This window comes from Stegostoma tigrinum, chromosome 25 (genome assembly GCF_030684315.1).
Source record: "Stegostoma tigrinum isolate sSteTig4 chromosome 25, sSteTig4.hap1, whole genome shotgun sequence".
NCBI lineage: Eukaryota > Metazoa > Chordata > Chondrichthyes > Orectolobiformes > Stegostomatidae > Stegostoma > Stegostoma tigrinum.
Genome location: NC_081378.1, coordinates 17,338,163 through 17,357,216, shown reverse-complemented (window position 1 = coordinate 17,357,216; position 19,054 = coordinate 17,338,163). Strand labels below are relative to the sequence as shown.

Genomic DNA, 19,054 nt, shown 5'->3' with positions numbered 1-19,054 from the left:
CACCTCATCTACTTGTCCTGATGTCATCAGGGACCTGGAGATATGCACCCCAAGATCTGACTTCTACTTCCTAGATTTCAAATAGCTTGAGCAGCTACTGTGCTCAACATCACTGAGTACATGATTCGTTAGTCATATGGATGAAGTAAGCACTTGGTTTGCCACCATTCTATTTGGCATTCCACAGATTCCCAAAAAGCTATAGGCCACGTCCTCGGGTTCTAAAACAACTGACTGGAAAAATACTGGATTAAACTAAAGGATTTTCTAAGACTCTAGATCATTCTTTGTAGGTTGGCTGTAGCCCTACAGGGACACGTTCATTCAATCTTTTCTGTTCAATTCAATCTTGTCTTTGGCAGAGACCATTAATTGGGCCCTAGGAAACTCGTATGTGTTCACTCATTTCCCTTTAGACAACAGGCCTTTTTTGCTTTCTTGTATTAGGATATAAATAAAGACTTCGAAATAACTCCATGTCACCAAGTCACCCTCTGTTTACACATATAGAAACTTGACAGTGGCCCAGCGAGAACAGAGTTCCTAGATTGAGCAGAACCTCTGACACTCCTGTTTATCTGTCAGCCATGGATCCCTGACTGGATCAGGTCAACAGCCCCAATCAGGGAACTCATTCTGTTGAGATCCATCTGGCTGACCTTGTTCCAACCACTACAGGCCTCACTGCTCACATACATTTTTAAAAGGATGAAGGCTCCTCCAAAAAAAAGCACAAAATGTTAGAAGTGTCACCATATTTGCCCATGATATCGCAAAATAACAACTTAAGTGTCATCTCTGCCATGAGAAATACAGCAGTTAATGTGTACAAAGCAAGATGCACCCACCACTGAACTAAAACAAATAACTGAGGACGCTGCAGATACGAAACAAAAACAAACTGCTGTCAAAATTCACCTGGTCTGGCAATATCTGTAGGAAGAAACTTGAATTAATGTTTCAAATCCACTGACTCTTCATTAGAACTGCTAGCAGCTGAGAAATACTGCTGAATGCACATATATAAGATAAGGTGTACTGAATGCAACTTATAATCTGATATTACGCCTAGGTGGTGCGAATGAGTGACCATCTTGAAAGCAACTCGTGTCATAACAGGACCCAGTATGGGGTGGGTTAAAAAAGTGGAAGCATAGAACCTAAAGTTATCAAACTGGATGTCAAGTCCTAGAGGCCACAGGGTCCCCTAGCGGAAAATAAGATGTTGTTCTTTAAGCTTATGCTAAGGCTGAGGCTGACAAAATACAGCAGCTGGCCTGTGACAGAAATGTTGCCCTGGTGGTGTATTGAAGTGGCGGGCAACTGGCAACACCAGGTGACTGCCTGTGTGGAGTTTGAACATTTGCTTCTTCTGGCTGCTCCAATTTCCTCCCAAAGACGTGCCGGCTAGATGAGCCGGCTGTGCTTAATTGTCCATAGTGTTCAGCAATGTGCAGATTAGGTGGATTATAGCAGCATAATTCTGGGTGGGATCCTTCGAGGGTTGGTGTGGATGTTTTGGGCCAAAGGGGCCTGTTTCCACACTGTAGGGATACTAAGAAATGAGAAATACTAAGAATGATTAATGGTCAAGCACTGATTGCTTTGCTGCTGTCACAAGCACCAAGTGTGTCTAAAGCACTGTCTATGAACTGTGAATTAACATTGCTCATTTAGCCCATATTCAGTATTTTTTCATTTTCCAATTTAAAAATAATCAACAGAAAAGCTTTCGATCTTTGGCAAAATCAAAGTTTAATTCTCAACTATTGCTGAAAAGTACCAAGTAACAACTTGCCAGTGTTTATGGTACAATAGTGAGGGAGAAATCAACGAAACATCACGGTGTACCAGATTGGTACCAGTGACAGAAGTAGGAAGAAGAATCTGGTCCCGCAAGTAGATTTCAAGAAATTAGGAAAGTAGTTAGAAAAACAGGACCTCATGATCAGCAACCTTAGGACTGCTCTCAGTGCCATGTGCAAATGCTTATCAAATACGTGGCTGGAGAACTGATGTCGGAATGAGGGCATCCAATTTCTGAGGAATTACACCTCAATGGAACTGGGACTGATACCCTGGCAGGGATTTGTTCATGCTATTGATTTGGGTTTAAACTAGCCTATCAGGAGTTGGGAACCTGACGGCAAGCCAAATTGGAAGAAAGGAATTGGTAATAAGCAAGTTGGTAACAGGAGAAATAAAGTTGTGAGGAAGACAGAAGAACCAATGCTGAGCATCAGGTATGTTTCAAAAGCAGAATAATCTAAAAAAGACAAAGATAAAGGACTCTACCTGAACATATACAGCATTTCAAAAACGTATGTGATCAACAGGGACAAATAGAGACACATGAATATTATAATTGCCATTACAGAAACATGACTTCATGCAACAAGAACTGGAAAATGAATATTCAAGTTCTTTCAACATTTGGGAAGGACAGACAAGAAGGAAAAGACAGCAGAGATGCACTGACAATATGGGATGGAATCAATACTATTAGTAAGGAAGAATCCCAAATTAGAAGAGCATTGCCTGGGATCTGGGTGGAACTAAGAAATAGCAAGAACTGACAACGGCTGGGAGTTCAAATAGTAGCCGCAGTGTGCACCATGATATTAATTAGATGAGAGAAGCATACATGTACAACCTTTGTCTTTGAGCTTGTTCTACTTTTGAAGCATACCTAATGCTCAGCATTGGGTCTTATGTCTCCCTCGCAGCTTTATTTCTCCTGTCACCAACTTGCTGGTTACCAATTTCCTTCCTTCCAATTTGGCTTGCCATCAGGTTATCATGGGTGATTCCAATCTGCACATGGACTGAGCAAACCAACTGAGCACTAAAGCTAGAGAGCAAGGTGTTTCTGGAGTATGCTATGGAAGGTTTCCTACAACACTATATTGAGGACCAACTACACAGTGTGCTACTTTAAAGCTAATATTATCATGAAAAAAGGTGAATTAATAATCTTGTTACAAAAGAATCTTTAGGGATGAGCGACTACAATAAGACAGCATTTCATATTAATGTTTGAAACTGAAACACATTTATTGTGAAGCAAGTGTGCGTTAAATGAGGGTAATTAGAACACAAACTGGCTGAGGTGGATTCAGAAAAAACATTAAAAGGGTGACTGCACACAGACTTTAGATAATCTTTAAAAAAACTACTGCATGACATATGGTAACTACACATTCTTTAAAAGGTGGAAACTCAAACATCATTCAACCATGGCTAACAAAGAAAGTTCAGGATTGCATAACATTAAAAGGATAGGCCTATTTAAAGTTGCCAGAAACAGAATTTCTGATGATTGAGGGGTTTGTGGAACACACAAAATCAAGAAACTGATACGGAAAAGGAGAACAGAATATGACTTACTTCCTACCCCACCCACCTCCCCATTTTCAGCATATAAGCTGACGTTTTCCCAGACACCATCAGTTCTGAGGAAGGGTCACCAGACCCAAAACATTAACTGTTTTCTCCTCCACAGATGCTGCCAGACCTGCTGAGCTTTTCCAGCAACTTTGTTTTGTTCCAGAATATGACTGCAATCTTACAAAGAAAACAAGATAAACCAAAAGCTTCTAAGTAAAAAGGAAGCATTGACTAAAACAAATGTGCCTTTTAATGAACCCAGTCGGGAGTTATTTATGATCACAAACAGAAAAATAGCAAGAAAGATAAATGATTACTTTGTCTTTTCACTGAGAAAAGTACAAGAAATATCCCAGAAGGAGAGATCCAAGTGATCAGGGAGGATGAGTTGAAGTAAATTAACATGATTAAAAATTAACAGAAATTACTGGGGCCGAAAGGCGATAAATCTCTAAGCCCAGATAGCGTCCTTCCCACAGTATTGAGAGGGGTGGTTACAGGGATACTCGATGCATTGGTGATTATCTTCAAAAATTCTACAGATTCTGGAGTGATACCTCTAGATTGGAAGCTAAAAAATGTCACTCTTCTATTTAAGAAGGGAGCAAGAGAGAAAACACAGAACTACAGGCCAGTTAGCTTTACATCAGTAATAGAGAAAATGTTAGAATCAATTATAAACGACAGATAAATGGACATATGTTGATCATGATCTGATTGCAAATTCATTCAGACTATGACGAAATGGGAACGTATTTGGCAAACTTGGAGTTTTCTTTTTAAACATGTTACTAAAATAACTAATAGAGGGCAGCCAACAGATAGTCAATCATTAATCTGTGCCAGTATATTACCTCCTATCCCATGTGCTTGAATCTTTCTAACCAGTGTGTGTGGGAGACTTTATCAAAAGTGTTGCCAGTTTAACTGCTAAGACAAAAAATTTAACTGGTAAGAGAGATAACAGGAACTGCAGATGCTGGAGAATCTGAAATAACAGTGTAGAGCTGCATGAACGCAGCAGGCCAAGCAGCATCTTAGGAGCATAAAAGCTGACGTTTCAGGCCTAGACCCTTCATCAGAAAAGGGGGAAGGGTGAAGGGTGAAGGGTTCTGAAATAAAATGGGGGAGGAGGGGGGGGGGGCGCAGATCGGAGCTAGGTAGAGGAGAAGATAGGTGGACAGGAGAGAGACAGATCAACGAGGCGGGGATATAGCCAGTGAAAGCGAGTGCAGGTGGGGAGGTAGGGAGGGGATAGGTCAGTCCAGGGAGGACGGACAGGTCAGGGGGGCAGGATGAGGTTAGTAGGTAGGAAATGGGGGGTGCAGCTTGCGGTTAGAGGAGGGTATAGGTGAGAGGAAGAGCAGGTTAGGGAGGCGGGGACAAGGTGGGCTGTTTTTGGGATGCCTGCGAAATCCACATTGATACCACTGAGCTGCAGGGTTCCCAAGCAGAATACGAGTTGCTGTTCCTGCAACCTTCGGGTGGCATTGCTATGGCACTGCTGCAGGCCCAGGATGGACATGTTGTCTAAGGAATGGGAGGGGGAGTTGAAATGGTTCGCGACTGGGAGGTGCAGATGCTTACTGCGAACTGAGCGTAGGTGTTCTGCAAAGCAGTCCCCAAACCTCCGCTTGGTTTCCCCAATGTAGAGGAAGCCACACCAGGTACAATGGATACAGTATACCACATTGGCAGATGTGCAGGTGAACCTCTGCTTGATGTGGAATGTCTTCTTGGGGCCTGGGATGGGGGTGAGGGAGGTGGTAGGGGCAAGTGTAGCACTTCCTGTGGTTGCAGGGAAAAGTGCCAGGTGTGGTGGGGTTGGAGGGGAGTGTGGAACAGACAAGGGGGTCATGGAGAGTGGTCTCTCCGGAAGGCAGACAAGGGTGAGGGGAGGGAAAAACGTCTTTGGTGGTGGGGTCGGATTGCAGATGTCTGAAGTGTCAGAGGATGATGCATTGGATCCAGAGGTTGGTGGGGTGGTATATGAGGACAAAGAACGAGGGGGATTCTCTTTTGGCGGTTATTGCGGGGATGGGGTGTAAGGGATGAGTTGTGGGAAATGCGGGAGATAGGGTCGAGGGCGTTCTCACACTGGGGGGGGGGGGGGGGGGGGGTGCAGTCCTCGACGAACGAGGAGTGGAATGCCTCATCTTGAGAGCACACACGGCGGAGGCTAAGGAATTGGGAATAGGGGAAGGCATTTTTGCAGGAAGGTGGGTGGGAGGTGGTGCATTCTCGGTAGCTATGGAAGTCAGTGGGCTTGAAATAGATATCGGTTTCTAGGTGGTTGCCTGAGATGGAGACAGAGGGGTCCAGGAAGGTGAGGGAGGTGTTAGAGATAGTCCAGGTGAACTTGAAGGTTGGGGTGGACGGTGTTAGTCAAGTGGATGAACTGTTTGAGCTCCTCGTGGGAGCACGAGGTGGCACCATTACAGACATCAATGTAACGGAGGCAGAGGTGGGGTTTACGGCCAGTGTAGGTAGGGAAGAGGGATTATTGCACATAATGTACAGACAGGCAAGCATAGCTTGGGCCCATGCTACTACACATAGCCCCGCCTTCGTCTGTAGGAAGTGGGAGGAATTGAAAGAGAAGAAGTTGAGGGTGAGGATGAGTTTGGCTAAGCGGATGAGGGTGTTGGTGGAGGGGCACTGGTCGGGCCTGTGGGACAGGAAGAAGCGGACAGCCTTTAGCCCATCTGCATGGGGAATGCAGATGTATTGGGACTGGACGTCCATAGTGAAAATGAGGGAAATTACAAGTTCTGGAGGAGGTGGAGGGCGTGGGTGGTGTCATGGACTTAGGTAGAGAATTCCTGGACCAAGGAATGGAAAATGGAGTCCAGATAGGTGGAGATGAGTTCAGTAGGGCAGGAGCAGGTGAAAATGATGGGTTGACCAGGGCAAGCAGATTGCAGATTTTGGGAAGGAGATAGAAGCTGGCAGTGCGGGGTTGGGGAACAATGAGGTTGGAGGCTGTGGGTGGAAGGTCACCTGAGGTGATTTTTTTTTTAAATTTAATCAAAAAAGTGTTGCCAGTTTAAAAATTTGAAAAACAAAAAGTGTCTTAGCAGTTAAATTTTGTGTCTTAGCGATTAAACTGGGAATGCTTTTGATAAAATCTCCCACACACACTGGTTAGAAAGATTCAATCACGTGGAATAGGAGGTAATTTACTGGCATGGATTAATGATCGACGAACAGATGAGAACGAAGTATGTGCAAATGGGTCATTTTCACATTGGTAGACTGACTAGCAGGATAGTGCAATCAACAATTTGACCCCAGCTGTTTACAAAATACAATGATTTGGAGTGGCAACCAAGTATAACATTTTCAAATTTGCCAATGACAAGGTACCCAAATACCCTTGTCAACAAGTGAGTGAAGGCTGATATGCAAGCACAGCAACTTAGCAACAAGGTGAATAGAATTTCATCCTTTAAAAGGTGATAGAGTACAGTAGTGAAATCTTAAGTTGTATAGATGCTTGTTTAACAGTGCCTACTGTACAGTATGCAGCTTTGGTCTCTTCCCAGGGTTATGCGAGGTAGCAGACCACGTGATAACAAGACTTGATGTGTGGGAGGTTCCGGCAAGAACATGGGAGAAGCTCAAAACGTCAAGTTGTTTTGAACTCTATGTTGAGTACAGAAGGCTGTCGAGTTCCCAAGTGGAAAATGAGATGGTCTTCCAGCTTGCGTTGAGCTTCACTGAAGCACTGCCGAAGACAGAGATATTGGCCAGGGATCAAGGTGGTGTGTTGAAGTGGCTTTCCTATTTCAGTACACTCAGCAGGACTAGAGAATTTAGGGGGAAAGGGGAAAAGTACTCCTGGTTTCTGTTTTCGCAGGTGTGGCATGTTTAGATGCTCATTTACTCTGCAGGAGACAAAGAGCAGCATGAAAACGTGCAACTTTTTTTGTCCCTTGCTCAGGCTAGAGATGTTTCAACATGGAATCTCAATCTCTCAGCAACTTATCTGCATTTCTAAGAACCTGGTAAAACACCTTGTTTGCTTTTTTTAAAATGTTTAAATAGGCAACCAAAGTAATTGCTGTTACCAAGTGATCTACATTAAAAGGAACACTAACTGACTTTTTAAGGACTATCAACTATCACTTCAAAAACAACCCTTCTCCCAACTCTGATTCTTAGTTTTTGTTCTGGGGAATAACTTCAAGAGTTAATGATACATCTGGGCAAGTCCACAATGAAACATAATTATGAGCAATGTCCTTGATTCTCTCAAGTACAGAGGATGGCTAAAAATCAATAAATACTGGGCTAACTGTTGACGCGTTCATCCCATTAATGAATAAAAAGCATTTGCAAACAGATTTTTGACTTTCTTGGGTGGCAGGCACAGCAGAAACATCTTAATTACAGTAAGGAGCACATTTTATCTGCAGTCCAGGACAAATGCTAAAGACCCTACTGTAATTACTAGCAACATCTGCTGTCTAGCATTTCATTTTGCTCATGTTCAAGGCAAGACAATAGATGCAGTAGGCCATTCGTCCCTTCGAGCCAACACCAGCATTCATTATGATCATGGCTGATCGTCCACAATCAGTATCCTGTTCCTGCCTTATCCCCATAACCCTTGATTCCACTATCTTTAAATAATTTGTTAAATACTGTTCTTGCCCAAGTACTTAAAAAGCCACGGATCAATCGTGGTTCAGTGATAACATTCTGGATATCCTGCCTCCTGTATCAGGACAATGGTTTCATGTTACTGTATACAGAGGCAACCTTATATGTGAACCACTAAACATGTTTATTTTGGAATTCTTCTCAATATTGTTCACATAACCACCTGGTTCATAAATTTACTGCTTTGTGTCCTACATAAGTGACTGCACTTCCAAAAGTGCCTCACTCCAGGGACCCACCAAGGTTTTAAAATTGCAGTTTTTAAATAAAAGTTGTATTTCATTCCCACATGTCCCACTTCAAGTGCCTGGTAGAAGACCAACTTCGCAACTTAAAATGGCCCAGGAAGCACCTCAAAGTATTCAGAAGATTCAAGGCAAACAAACTATTTCACTGTTGACAGTGCAATTGAAAGCTCTTGACTATCAGAATTTGTTGATGGATTTCTCAGTCAATCCCTATATGAAGATGACTCAAGGCAGTCAGGCTGTTTTACTGCCATCCAGACCAATTTCCTCCTACTAGTCTTTTTTTATTTTCTTAACTGGCCTCACTGTCTTCTTGATCATTATGGCGGTGAGTTAAATTGAAAAAGCAAAAGCTTGGCTACTTACAACAATTTTCTGAGTTCTGAAATGAGTATGTCACAACCAGTTCAGGATAAGAACTTCATGTCACATTTCAGAGTCCTCAATGGTATTGAAAGGAAGCACAAGCTAGTGCTGCTTCATCTATCGCCTCTATTAAACTATGCATATACAATTTGAATGAATGAAAAAGAAAAAATGCCTTCTTGAAAGCTGTACTGTGTCAGTTTCTTTAAAAAAAAGGTTTCAAAATTTCCTTCAAGGAGATGAATTTCAAATCCCAATTGAGACACAACACAATCCCCCTCTTTCAATGAAAAGACCCAATTTCAAATAAAAATTATAAGAAGTTTCTATAGAATAAATCAAGATAAATTGTTTCCACTGGCTGAAGAATTAGTTTGCAAAGGAAACAAATTTAAGATAGCTGTAAAAAGCCGGGGAAACAGATTTTATTTAATGCAACTACAATCCAGAATAAGTTACCTAATAGTAAAAGGAGATCCATTAGGTCTGTCAGAATGAAATTGGATGAATTCGAGACTGCTAGCTGGTCAGTATTAAGACTGTTTCCCTAGGAAGTACCAATTGACAAAAGGAAGCAAAGGCAATTAACTTGCAAGGCATGGATGCGCATCAGTACAGAAGAATAGAAAAACAATTCAAACAATTTCAAAAAATGATCGACATACAGCCATGACTGCTTCGGTGAGTAAAGGTAAAGTGGACGGGTGCGTTATCCTACAAAATCAGACTATTTCTTGTATCGCCTCTCTGCTGGGGAGGTGTAAGTGATGCTGCTGAATAACAACAACCTGCAAAGACCACACATTAGTCCTCGTCCACAAAATTCTTCAGTGCCCCATAAACCCAGGGTCACAAACGGCTCCTAAAACTGACAATTCATCAAGACTCTGGAATTTCTAAATTAATACCACTACAGAATCTCTCAGGCTAAAAAGGAAACTGTTCAATTTATCAAGTCTGTGCTAATTCTTGGAAAGAATCATACAAGTGTGTCTCATGCCTCTGCTGCTTCTCCACACCTTCCAAGTATATATCCAATTTCCTTTTAATAGTTTTTGTTGAATCTGTTGCCCCTGAAAAGCAAGCTATTCCAGATCATCATAACCAGCATTTTTTAATTATCTTAAACTGCATTGTGTAATTACCAACTTCCCAGCTAGTGTAAACAGTTTGTCCCTGTTACTCTATCAAAACTCCCAAATTTTGTTGTTTTATTTAGTTCTCCTTTTAACCTCATAGATGTAGATATAAGGAGCAGTGACAGCTCACCGTCACTTTTCCAAGTGAAGTGATGGAAGATATAGGTAAGTTAGTTAACACTTAACACATTTTTAAAAAATAAAGCATCACTGCTCCAAATCACAAACATTCAATTTCATTGTAGCTTCAGTTTGTTTGTCCAATCCAAAGCATTATAATCCCAGCCCTTGTTACTGTTAGGCAAGTCAGAACCCAGAATGAAATCTGATTTGATAGGCTTTTTTTAAAATTTAGTTAACATGGCAGTCTTTCATTGAAACATTAGCGTATACACACACACACGATTTCATTTTAACGACAAAACAGAAGTTTATTACACAAAAAAAACACAGCTAAATATAGCCCTTTCACAGAGATGACTTATTTCCTTAATTAGTCTTATTTTAGAAAAGAAGCCAAAAACTTGTATCTGGCCAAATAAGGGTCTCCTCTGAACTGAGCCCAAAAGCTTTTTAACTAAGTTAGAAAAGAGTTTGCTCATTCTAGATTCGACTACAGCTAATGGTTTGATGTTTGGTCACTCATTCATAAAACCCACAGGATAAACAAACTTCTGCCAACACTCCGAAATCCTTGCAGTCACCTGCCTTTTGCCACATAATGGTTTAAAAGTCATGGCTCTGCAAAAACTGGATTAATTTCTAAACCTTCTTCGGGAAATGAGGCACCACCCAAATGAACTCCCAATTTGAAATTGCAACTCTCAACAAAAATTATATTGCGTACATACATCTCATACCCTTCATCACAAAAAGTAGTTTAATATGTAAAGGCGCTTACAGAATCTATTTCTTCATGAATCAGTTCCATACAATTCAACTGTCTGAGGTTATCCAGATCTTCAGATTTTATTTCAGCGCAAAGCTTTCTCCCAACATTATAGAAGACTACTGTTATTTCCCCAAGTCCATTCTTTTGAACTTATAGACAGTTCAGCTAAAGACAAAACTGACCTGCATTACAGAAATAGGCTATACTTGTAGGATATGAAGCCTTAGTCAGAATACTGAACGATTCAAATCAGCTTTCCTAATAATGCTACAATTTTTCAAAGCCAAACCCGCTATGCCCAACTGATGATGCAATTTGATTTTATTAATGTCACATGTACAGTGAAAAGTTTTATTTTGCATGCTGTTCAAGCAGGTCATACCAAAGTGCATTGGGATAACTGAATTGCTCACTTGATTCTATGTTAGGGCTGCAGAGAAGCTACACAAGGAGCAAGGTCAACATTACATTTGGAGTTTGACAGACCCATTCAGAAGTCGAGTAAATTAGGGAAGAAGCTGTTCTTGAATCCATAATCTGTTAATTTGAAATTAAAGGACAACAGACAAAATAAAATGAGTGCGCGGAGCTGGAGGAACACAGCAGGTCAGGCAGCACCAAAGGAGCAGGAAAAGTGGTGTTTCAGGTCAGGACCCTTCTTCAGACAAGGACAATATTTTTTTTTAAACAACTATTTCTTAAATAGTATGTCAACAGGAACTTCATTAACAATTCATGAAGGACTTAAATTTAGTTTTCTATTTAGATGAAACCAGCATCTTATTTTCCTGTGTCATTCCAGGAACAAAGTGCCACTTCTAGTTTATATAATCTCTCATACCAACTCATCCAGGTCTCACCTGTCACTATATTCACAGAATGTCAGCAGAAGAAACTAGAAGTGACTATTCTAGGGCAATACTGGCAAAGTAAAACTCAGTGCTGCACGCAGTAAGTGTGAAGTACACTGCAAAATGTTCCAAGTGACAAAACCCTATTTTAAGAAAGCTCAGTTCCTGCAGCAGCCTGCACAGCAAACAATGCTCTAATTAAGAATGATTAGCAGATGGCTTCTCCAAGGAACTCACTTTAGCACATACCACACAACCTGTAATAATACAAATCTCTCCAGTGCTCTCCTCACCTTTCCTGTTCTGCATATTAATTTGTTACAAAACAATTGAGACCTTAAAATACTTTTGTTCAGATTCTCGGAACACCTCTTTTCCTTTAAACCAGCAAATGACAAACTATTAGAACTAGTAGCTTGGAAAATTTACAGTTAAGATTATGACCATTGCTACTGGTATTAATTCAGCTTTTGCACTACAGGGCACAGCAACTTCTTCAGTTGAATGCTTTATGATCATTCCATGGAATTTTAACACTGCCCAAAATTAAATGGAACAAATCAAATATTAAAATGCAATAAGTATTTTTGGTAAAGAATGCAAGGTATTAGTGGGCACTGCTTAGTTTACAAATTTGAAGATTTTTGTTTTTAGGAATGAGATAGGGAGTTCAGAATACAGCTGTGTTAAAATCACATGAAGTAACAAGAAAAGCAGATTGACATATGAAGCAGTAGTGCCTAAAATGTTAACTAACAAGCTGACAGCATGATGGCTGCTGTTAAAATGTATTTTATATTGCCATTTTTCTTCATGTGCAATACGTGACTTTTTGACAACAGGAAGCTGGCATATTTTAAAAGAATAAAGATGGAGCAAGTTAACAATACTGTTTTTCAAACAGACTATTACAATCACTCAATCAACTTCGTCCAATTGGCATTTTGAACATGAATTGCACTAAATCTCGGATGCACTTCAGAATCAAGGCTGTGCCTCCCTGCTTACTCAGTACATTTAATCAAAGTTGGAAGGGCTCTATCAACCCACCAACAGCATTGTAGGTCTAAATACACCTAATGGACAGCAGCAGTTCAAGGCAGTAGCTCACCACCACTGCTTCAAGGCCAACTAGGGAGGGGCAACAAATACTGTCTCAGTTAGTGTTACCAACAGCCCGTGATTGAGCAGAAACACTTCACAAACTTGAAAATATATAACATGGGTTCCACACAAGTTTCAAGGACATGGTTTGTTTTCGGTGAATTTCTGTTTTCTGATATAATTTCAATGAAGACATGTTTCTCCAATTTTGTTTCTAAAATTATTTAGAATGCCAGCTATTACAAACAAATTAACGTTAATCAGTTTTTAAAAACCTGCAATTTTCTGAAGTTAAAAAGAACTTGCCTAAGAATAAATTGCTTTTAGTCAAATTCTCCAAATAATTACGAATTTAATTCAACGTGTACAAATAACTGATTTTTTTTTAAAAAGTTGTAATCACTGCCTCTGTAACATGATGGCATAAAAACAAGGGATTATGATGCTGGACATTGCAATAATTGAAAATTGAAAATGCCGGAATGTCAAATATCTAAGTTCTCAGCACAGAGCACAGGCCTGGGATACCAAAAAGGTACCAACAGGATTCCAGAGTTGTGCCAAAATAATACATTTTTCTGCACTACGCATGTGCATAGATGTTGTCTCCCCAGTCATCCAGACATGATCAATATTTCACTGAAGTAATGGAAAAGGGAACAGCAAAACAGTTTTGATAAATGAAAAGGCAAGTCAAGAGCAGCCAGGCTCTCCCACAAGCATATTACAGGACAATTTAAGTAAAAGGAAGAATGCTATAAGATGAACAAAAATGTTGGAAGGAAACAGTCAGCATTTGTTAACAGAAAATAAGCGCTACTGGTTTACTTAGTACACACCCACTTTATTGAAATGGGCTGCAGGCAAGTTAGCATCAATTTTTCTCCTATTAGTTGCAACATCTATGGGTTTCCTCCATGCCCTGACTTCCTTTTTATAACCTAACTAAAATACTTGTTATTATCTTATTGTCTTTGGCTCTGGTGAAAAAAATTAACTTGCTTTTTCTCTTCACGGCTATTAACTGGCCCATTGTATTTCCAGCAGTTGGTTTTTTTTATTTCAGCCATTTATCTCATGATTTCTTCACATTATTTCAAACAGAAGTGGACTGAAGCGTATTTTAGATATTAATCATACTGCAACAAGGGCAAGAGACAAAAAAAGTTCCAAATCAATTTTTTTTTAAAAAAGGTAGGGTGCACCTGCTCAAAATACTGCAGATTCTGGAAATTTAGGACATAAAATGATTCAGAATAAAAAGATCATCCATCCAAGATGTAAAACCTATCTTTCACCAGAGATGCTGCCTGACACAAGTGTTTCCAGCTTTTACCATCTTAAGAAAAAATACAGAACATTTGAAGAGCACAGAAGATACAACATAAGGTGCCAAGATAATAAAATGTGAGGCTGGATGAACACAGCAGGCCAAGCAGCATCTCAGGAGCACAAAAGCTGACGTTTCGGGCCTAGACCCTTCATCAGAGAGGGGGATGGGGGGAGGGAACTGGAATAAATAGGGAGAGAGGGGGAGGCGGACCGAAGATGGAGAGTAAAGAAGATAGGTGGAGAAGGTGTGGGTGGGGAGGTAGGGAGGGGATAGGTCAGTCCAGGGAAGACGGACAGGTCAAGGAGGTGGGATGAGGTTAGTAGGTAGCTGGGGGTGCGGCTTGGGGTGGGAGGAAGGGATGGGTGAGAGGAAGAACCGGTTAGGGAGGCAGAGACAGGTTGGACTGGTTTTGGGATGCAGTGGGTGGGGGGGAAGAGCTGGGCTGGTTGTGTGGTGCAGTGGGGGGAGGGGATGAACTGGGCTGGTTTAGGGATGCAGTGGAGGAAGGGGAGATTTTGAAACTGGTGAAGTCCACATTGATACCATATGGCTGCAGGGTTCCCAGGCGGAATATGAGTTGCTGTTCCTGCAACCTTCGGGTGGCATCATTGTGGCAGTGCAGGAGGCCCATGATGGACATGTCATCAAGAGAATGGGAGGGGGAGTGGAAATGGTTTGCGACTGGGAGGTGCAGTTGTTTGTTGCGAACTGAGCGGAGGTGTTCTGCAAAGCGGTCCCCAAGCCTCCGCTTGGTTTCCCCAATGTAGAGGAAGCCGCACCGGGTACAGTGGATGCAGTATACCACATTGGCAGATGTGCAGGTGAACCTCTGCTTAATGTGGAATGTCATCTTGGGGCCTGGGATGGGGGTGAGGGAGGAGGTGTGGGGACAAGTGTAGCATTTCCTGCGGTTGCAGGGGAAGGTGCCGGGTGTGGTGGGGTTGGAGGGCAGTGTGGAGCGAACAAGGGAGTCACGGAGAGAGTGGTCTCTCCGGAAAGCAGACAGGGGTGGGGATGGAAAAATGTCTTGGGTGGTGGGGTCGGATTGTAAATGGCGGAAGTGTCGGAGGATAATGCGTTGTATCCGGAGGTTGGTAGGGTGGTGTGTGAGAACGAGGGGGATCCTCTTGGGGCGGTTGTGGCGGGGGCGGGGTGTGAGGGATGTGTCGCGGGAAATGCGGGAGACGCGGTCAAGGGCGTTCTCAATCACCGTGGGGGGGGAAGTTGCGGTCCTTAAAGAACTTGGACATCTGGGATGTGCGGGAGTGGAATGTCTTATCGTGGGAGCAGATGCGGCGGAGGCGGAGGAATTGGGAATAGGGGATGGAATTTTTGCAGGAGGGTGGGTGGGAGGAGGTGTATTCTAGGTAGCTGTGGGAGTCGGTGGGCTTGAAATGGACATCAAATGTCAATGAGCTGCAACAATCAAAGAAAATTAACTGGGTTTTTTTTGGACTTTTTTAAACACAAAGTAGTCCGGATGTTTCATCTCTCTTTGCATACACTAATAGTTTCATATTGTTAGTGACAAAAATAGCTAAGACAGCATAGCTATACAGTGTTTTGCAGTAGTAAGAAGAAAAGATTTCACACTCAACATACTCTCTCATTTCGGGGAAACAAGATTAGTTTCAGCATTATACAATTTGCTCATTTAACTGATGGTGGAGATATACTGGTGCAACGAGCAATAATGATTGCTGCATTATCCTGAAAAACATGAGACCTTTTTAATACAACAGCAAGCATAGTTCAGATAGCCAGAGTTAACAAAGCAATATCCAATACACTCAAGCTCATGTTTCTCTTCCTAAAGAAACTTCCATACTTATTAGTACGGAGATTAAGCGATTTTTCGTTTTCTTTTACTCCAAACCCACACCCCTCCTTCCTTCATCTACATCAGCCTGCTCACCTGGTTAACCTCTCCTTCGAGCCTTGGAGGCCGGATGCTGGACAGATGGATGGTCTTCTGTTCGCCTGAATTCAACTTCACTACTATTGCATCTGCATTCACGATTTGCATAACCTGAAACAAAAAGTATAAACAATGGATTACTTCAACAGACTGACAATACTGTGCAATACTCAGTATGCATTCAGAACATCTGTAACATGCATTTAATACTATTATGAGCACCAAATAGTGTTAATGGCTGCCTAAATAATTTTTCAGCACGAAGAGGAACTTAAACTTCAAGCTCTATCAGAAAAAGTGTTTTCACAGCCCTCCCCTATGGCATTCCTCATTTCCCACTTCATTAATCAAATGTCTGGCCACTTTTAGAGCTATCTGATGTTGCTTAATGGCAAATGGTTCTGTATTACACTTCTGAACTTATTGGGATATTATACTACTCTAAAACTGCTGTACATGCGTACAAACAGCAACTTTCACTGAAGTGCATTCGCCACTATTTAGCATAACCACCAAAATACCATGGGACTATAATCATATCTATGAACTACAGTACAGAACTATTGGGAATACCCAAACACACCAAGATTAGACAATTACACTCATATTGACCAGCTTGCAAATACCCAAATATTTCTCCTTCACAAAGTCACTGTAAAGAAGTACAAAGATCACACACAGATCACTATATTCAATCATATTTGTCCCAAATACACACAAGCCTGCTGCCATTAAAAGTGCCAACTATGATCCACTTGCACATGCAGAATTGTACATCATGCCAAAGTGGAATTAGCTCTTGATGCAAGTCCAACATGGCTCTCTTATTGTTTGGGGAGTTGCTAGAATGTTGACAGTGGCTACAGTCTTTGTAGTATCCAACTGCTTCAGCAGATTTCTTGATAACTGGATGGAGTGAATCAAATTGGCTTAAGACTGGCATCTTGAACACCAGGGATCTCAAAGGGGTCAATCAGATCTTGCACTAATACTTCTGGCTTAAGATTGATGCAAATTCTTCAGGCTTACCTTTTGCTCTATTACACCGTGTTACACCCACAATTGAAAATGGGGACATTTGTAAAGCCTTTTACTCAGTTTGGTTTTTAATGTCCATCACTATTCAAAACTGCATGTGGCAACTGATCTTTGATCTCATCTGTTAGTTATGGGCGCACCTAGTTCTATCATACTGCTTCTGCTGTTTTACATGCAGGCATTTGTGTTGATTCTTCATTGAGTCGATTCCTTAGCTTTAGGTACACCTGGTGCTGTGCCTGGCAAGCTCTCCTGAACTCTTCACTGACCCAGGGTTATTAACCCAGTAACCTCGACAGTAGATAGTACCACCATTTTCCTTGTCCATTTCTGAACTAATGAAATCAGCCATCATGTAATCAGAGATCACGGTTGAGCACTCCAAGGACAACTTTCTCCCAATTGTATAGTACCGTTCCTTCACCTCTGGTGGAACAGGACATAGCCATAGATGTTGACAGTTGTATCTAGGACATTGTCATATCAGGTATGATTCAGTGACTAGGGCTGTAACAGGCTGTTGCTCAACTACTACGGGACAGCTCTTAAGACAGATTTTAAGATTAGTCCCAGATATCAGCAAACTGGGTGCGAAATTGTTACTTTCATCCAGTTTCATTTCTTCGACTTTGCAGCAGTTTGTTTCAATTGACTGACATGTTAATCATTTCAGAGAGCATTTGGAATCAGCCACATTGCTGTGGATCAGGAGACACATCGAGATCAGACCAAGCCAAGACAGATTTACTTCCCTAAAGGACAGTGGACAAGATGGATTTTACAGCAACTCAACAATGGCTTTCATGGTCACTGTTAGTAGGACTATATTTTAATTCCAGATTTAATAATAGAATTTAAATTCCATCATCTGCTGTTGTAAGAGCATCAACTTGGGTCTCATTGCTAATCCAGTGGCATTGCCACGATTCCATCACATCTACTAAGGCTGCTTTGACTTGCATAATACTAAGCCTTGTGAAAGTTTTCTCACCTGCATTCATTTGGACAGGGGCTGAGAATTCCGTTCCTCATCAGATTTAGTGAATAAATGGTGGAAAGACTTGTAGCAGCCAAGGGTGAGTCACTTACTAAAGACCACATAACCTCTAACCTACCTAAATAATCAGAGCATTCACATGACCCTTGGGATGCTGATGATAACATTTTGTGATGATAGTAGCAATGTCAAGCAGAGATGGCCACTATAGATAAGGTATTTAACAGTGTCATAAAGCATGATGCGTCACTACTTTGTCACCATCTCTGAACTAAAGCAGCTCCCTAACATCTGTATTCAAAACCATTTAAAAGTAGTAACTAGACAACAGTCGCAAATCAACCTTTCCTCAGATTCTAACATTTCTCCACATGGAGAAAAGCAAACAAAACTACTGTCAGCAACAACCATCTCTTGGGAGGCAAAGATGCCAAAAGGTCAGTACTCGTCCTTGTAAAAATTTGCTGCATGACGTGCCACAGTTCACATCTGAGAGAGGCTCAGATACCAAGAAAGAAATACAGAAAACGTCATGAGGACAAAAGATCCCCCTTTTTGCTATCTTAGTCATTATATCTGATTTGATCGTTCCCAGGAATCACTGATATTATTGGCTGTGGCAATCTGTACGTCAGATGAGAGAAACTATACATAGTCACTGCCATCGTTGTTTTTGTGCAATGTAAGAAAAGGAGTAAAATATTAATTTTAATGGGCCTGTCCAATGCAGTGTTGAAGAAGTCAGATGGTGACAGATACAACTCTCATTCCTGGATTCCATTACCTCAGCTGGCATTCCAGCAGAGCTGACAGTCTACCACACCGTCAGAGGGGCCACATTTTGGTCATGATGTTAAAGAAAGGTAATGTTTGCTTGTTCCAGTGATTCAATCAGATAGCAAAATTTCACGGCACTGTCAGGAGTCAGAAGTTCTTCCACACCAATATCAAAATTAGAAACATGAACTAGCCATCATCTTATGGCTGCTGAGTTTTGTTATGCATAAAATGACTGAAGTATCTGATGTTATGACTGCACTTCGAAATAATGTGATTTATAATTATTTACAATAAACAAGGCACTATATAAAATACAAAGTTTCTGTCTTCACTCCA

General features: G+C 41.3%; 1 protein-coding gene across 1 annotated transcript in view; it reads right to left on the bottom strand.

Annotated features, from left to right (window-relative positions):
- snd1 (staphylococcal nuclease and tudor domain containing 1) overlaps positions 1-19,054 on the bottom strand; it is an 879,367-nt gene that overhangs the window by 808,633 nt on the left and 51,680 nt on the right. The window contains exon 10 of the mRNA XM_048553925.2: positions 15,901-16,014. Within this exon, the coding sequence (XP_048409882.1) occupies positions 15,901-16,014 (114 nt within the window). The remainder of the gene's footprint in view (positions 1-15,900; positions 16,015-19,054) is intronic.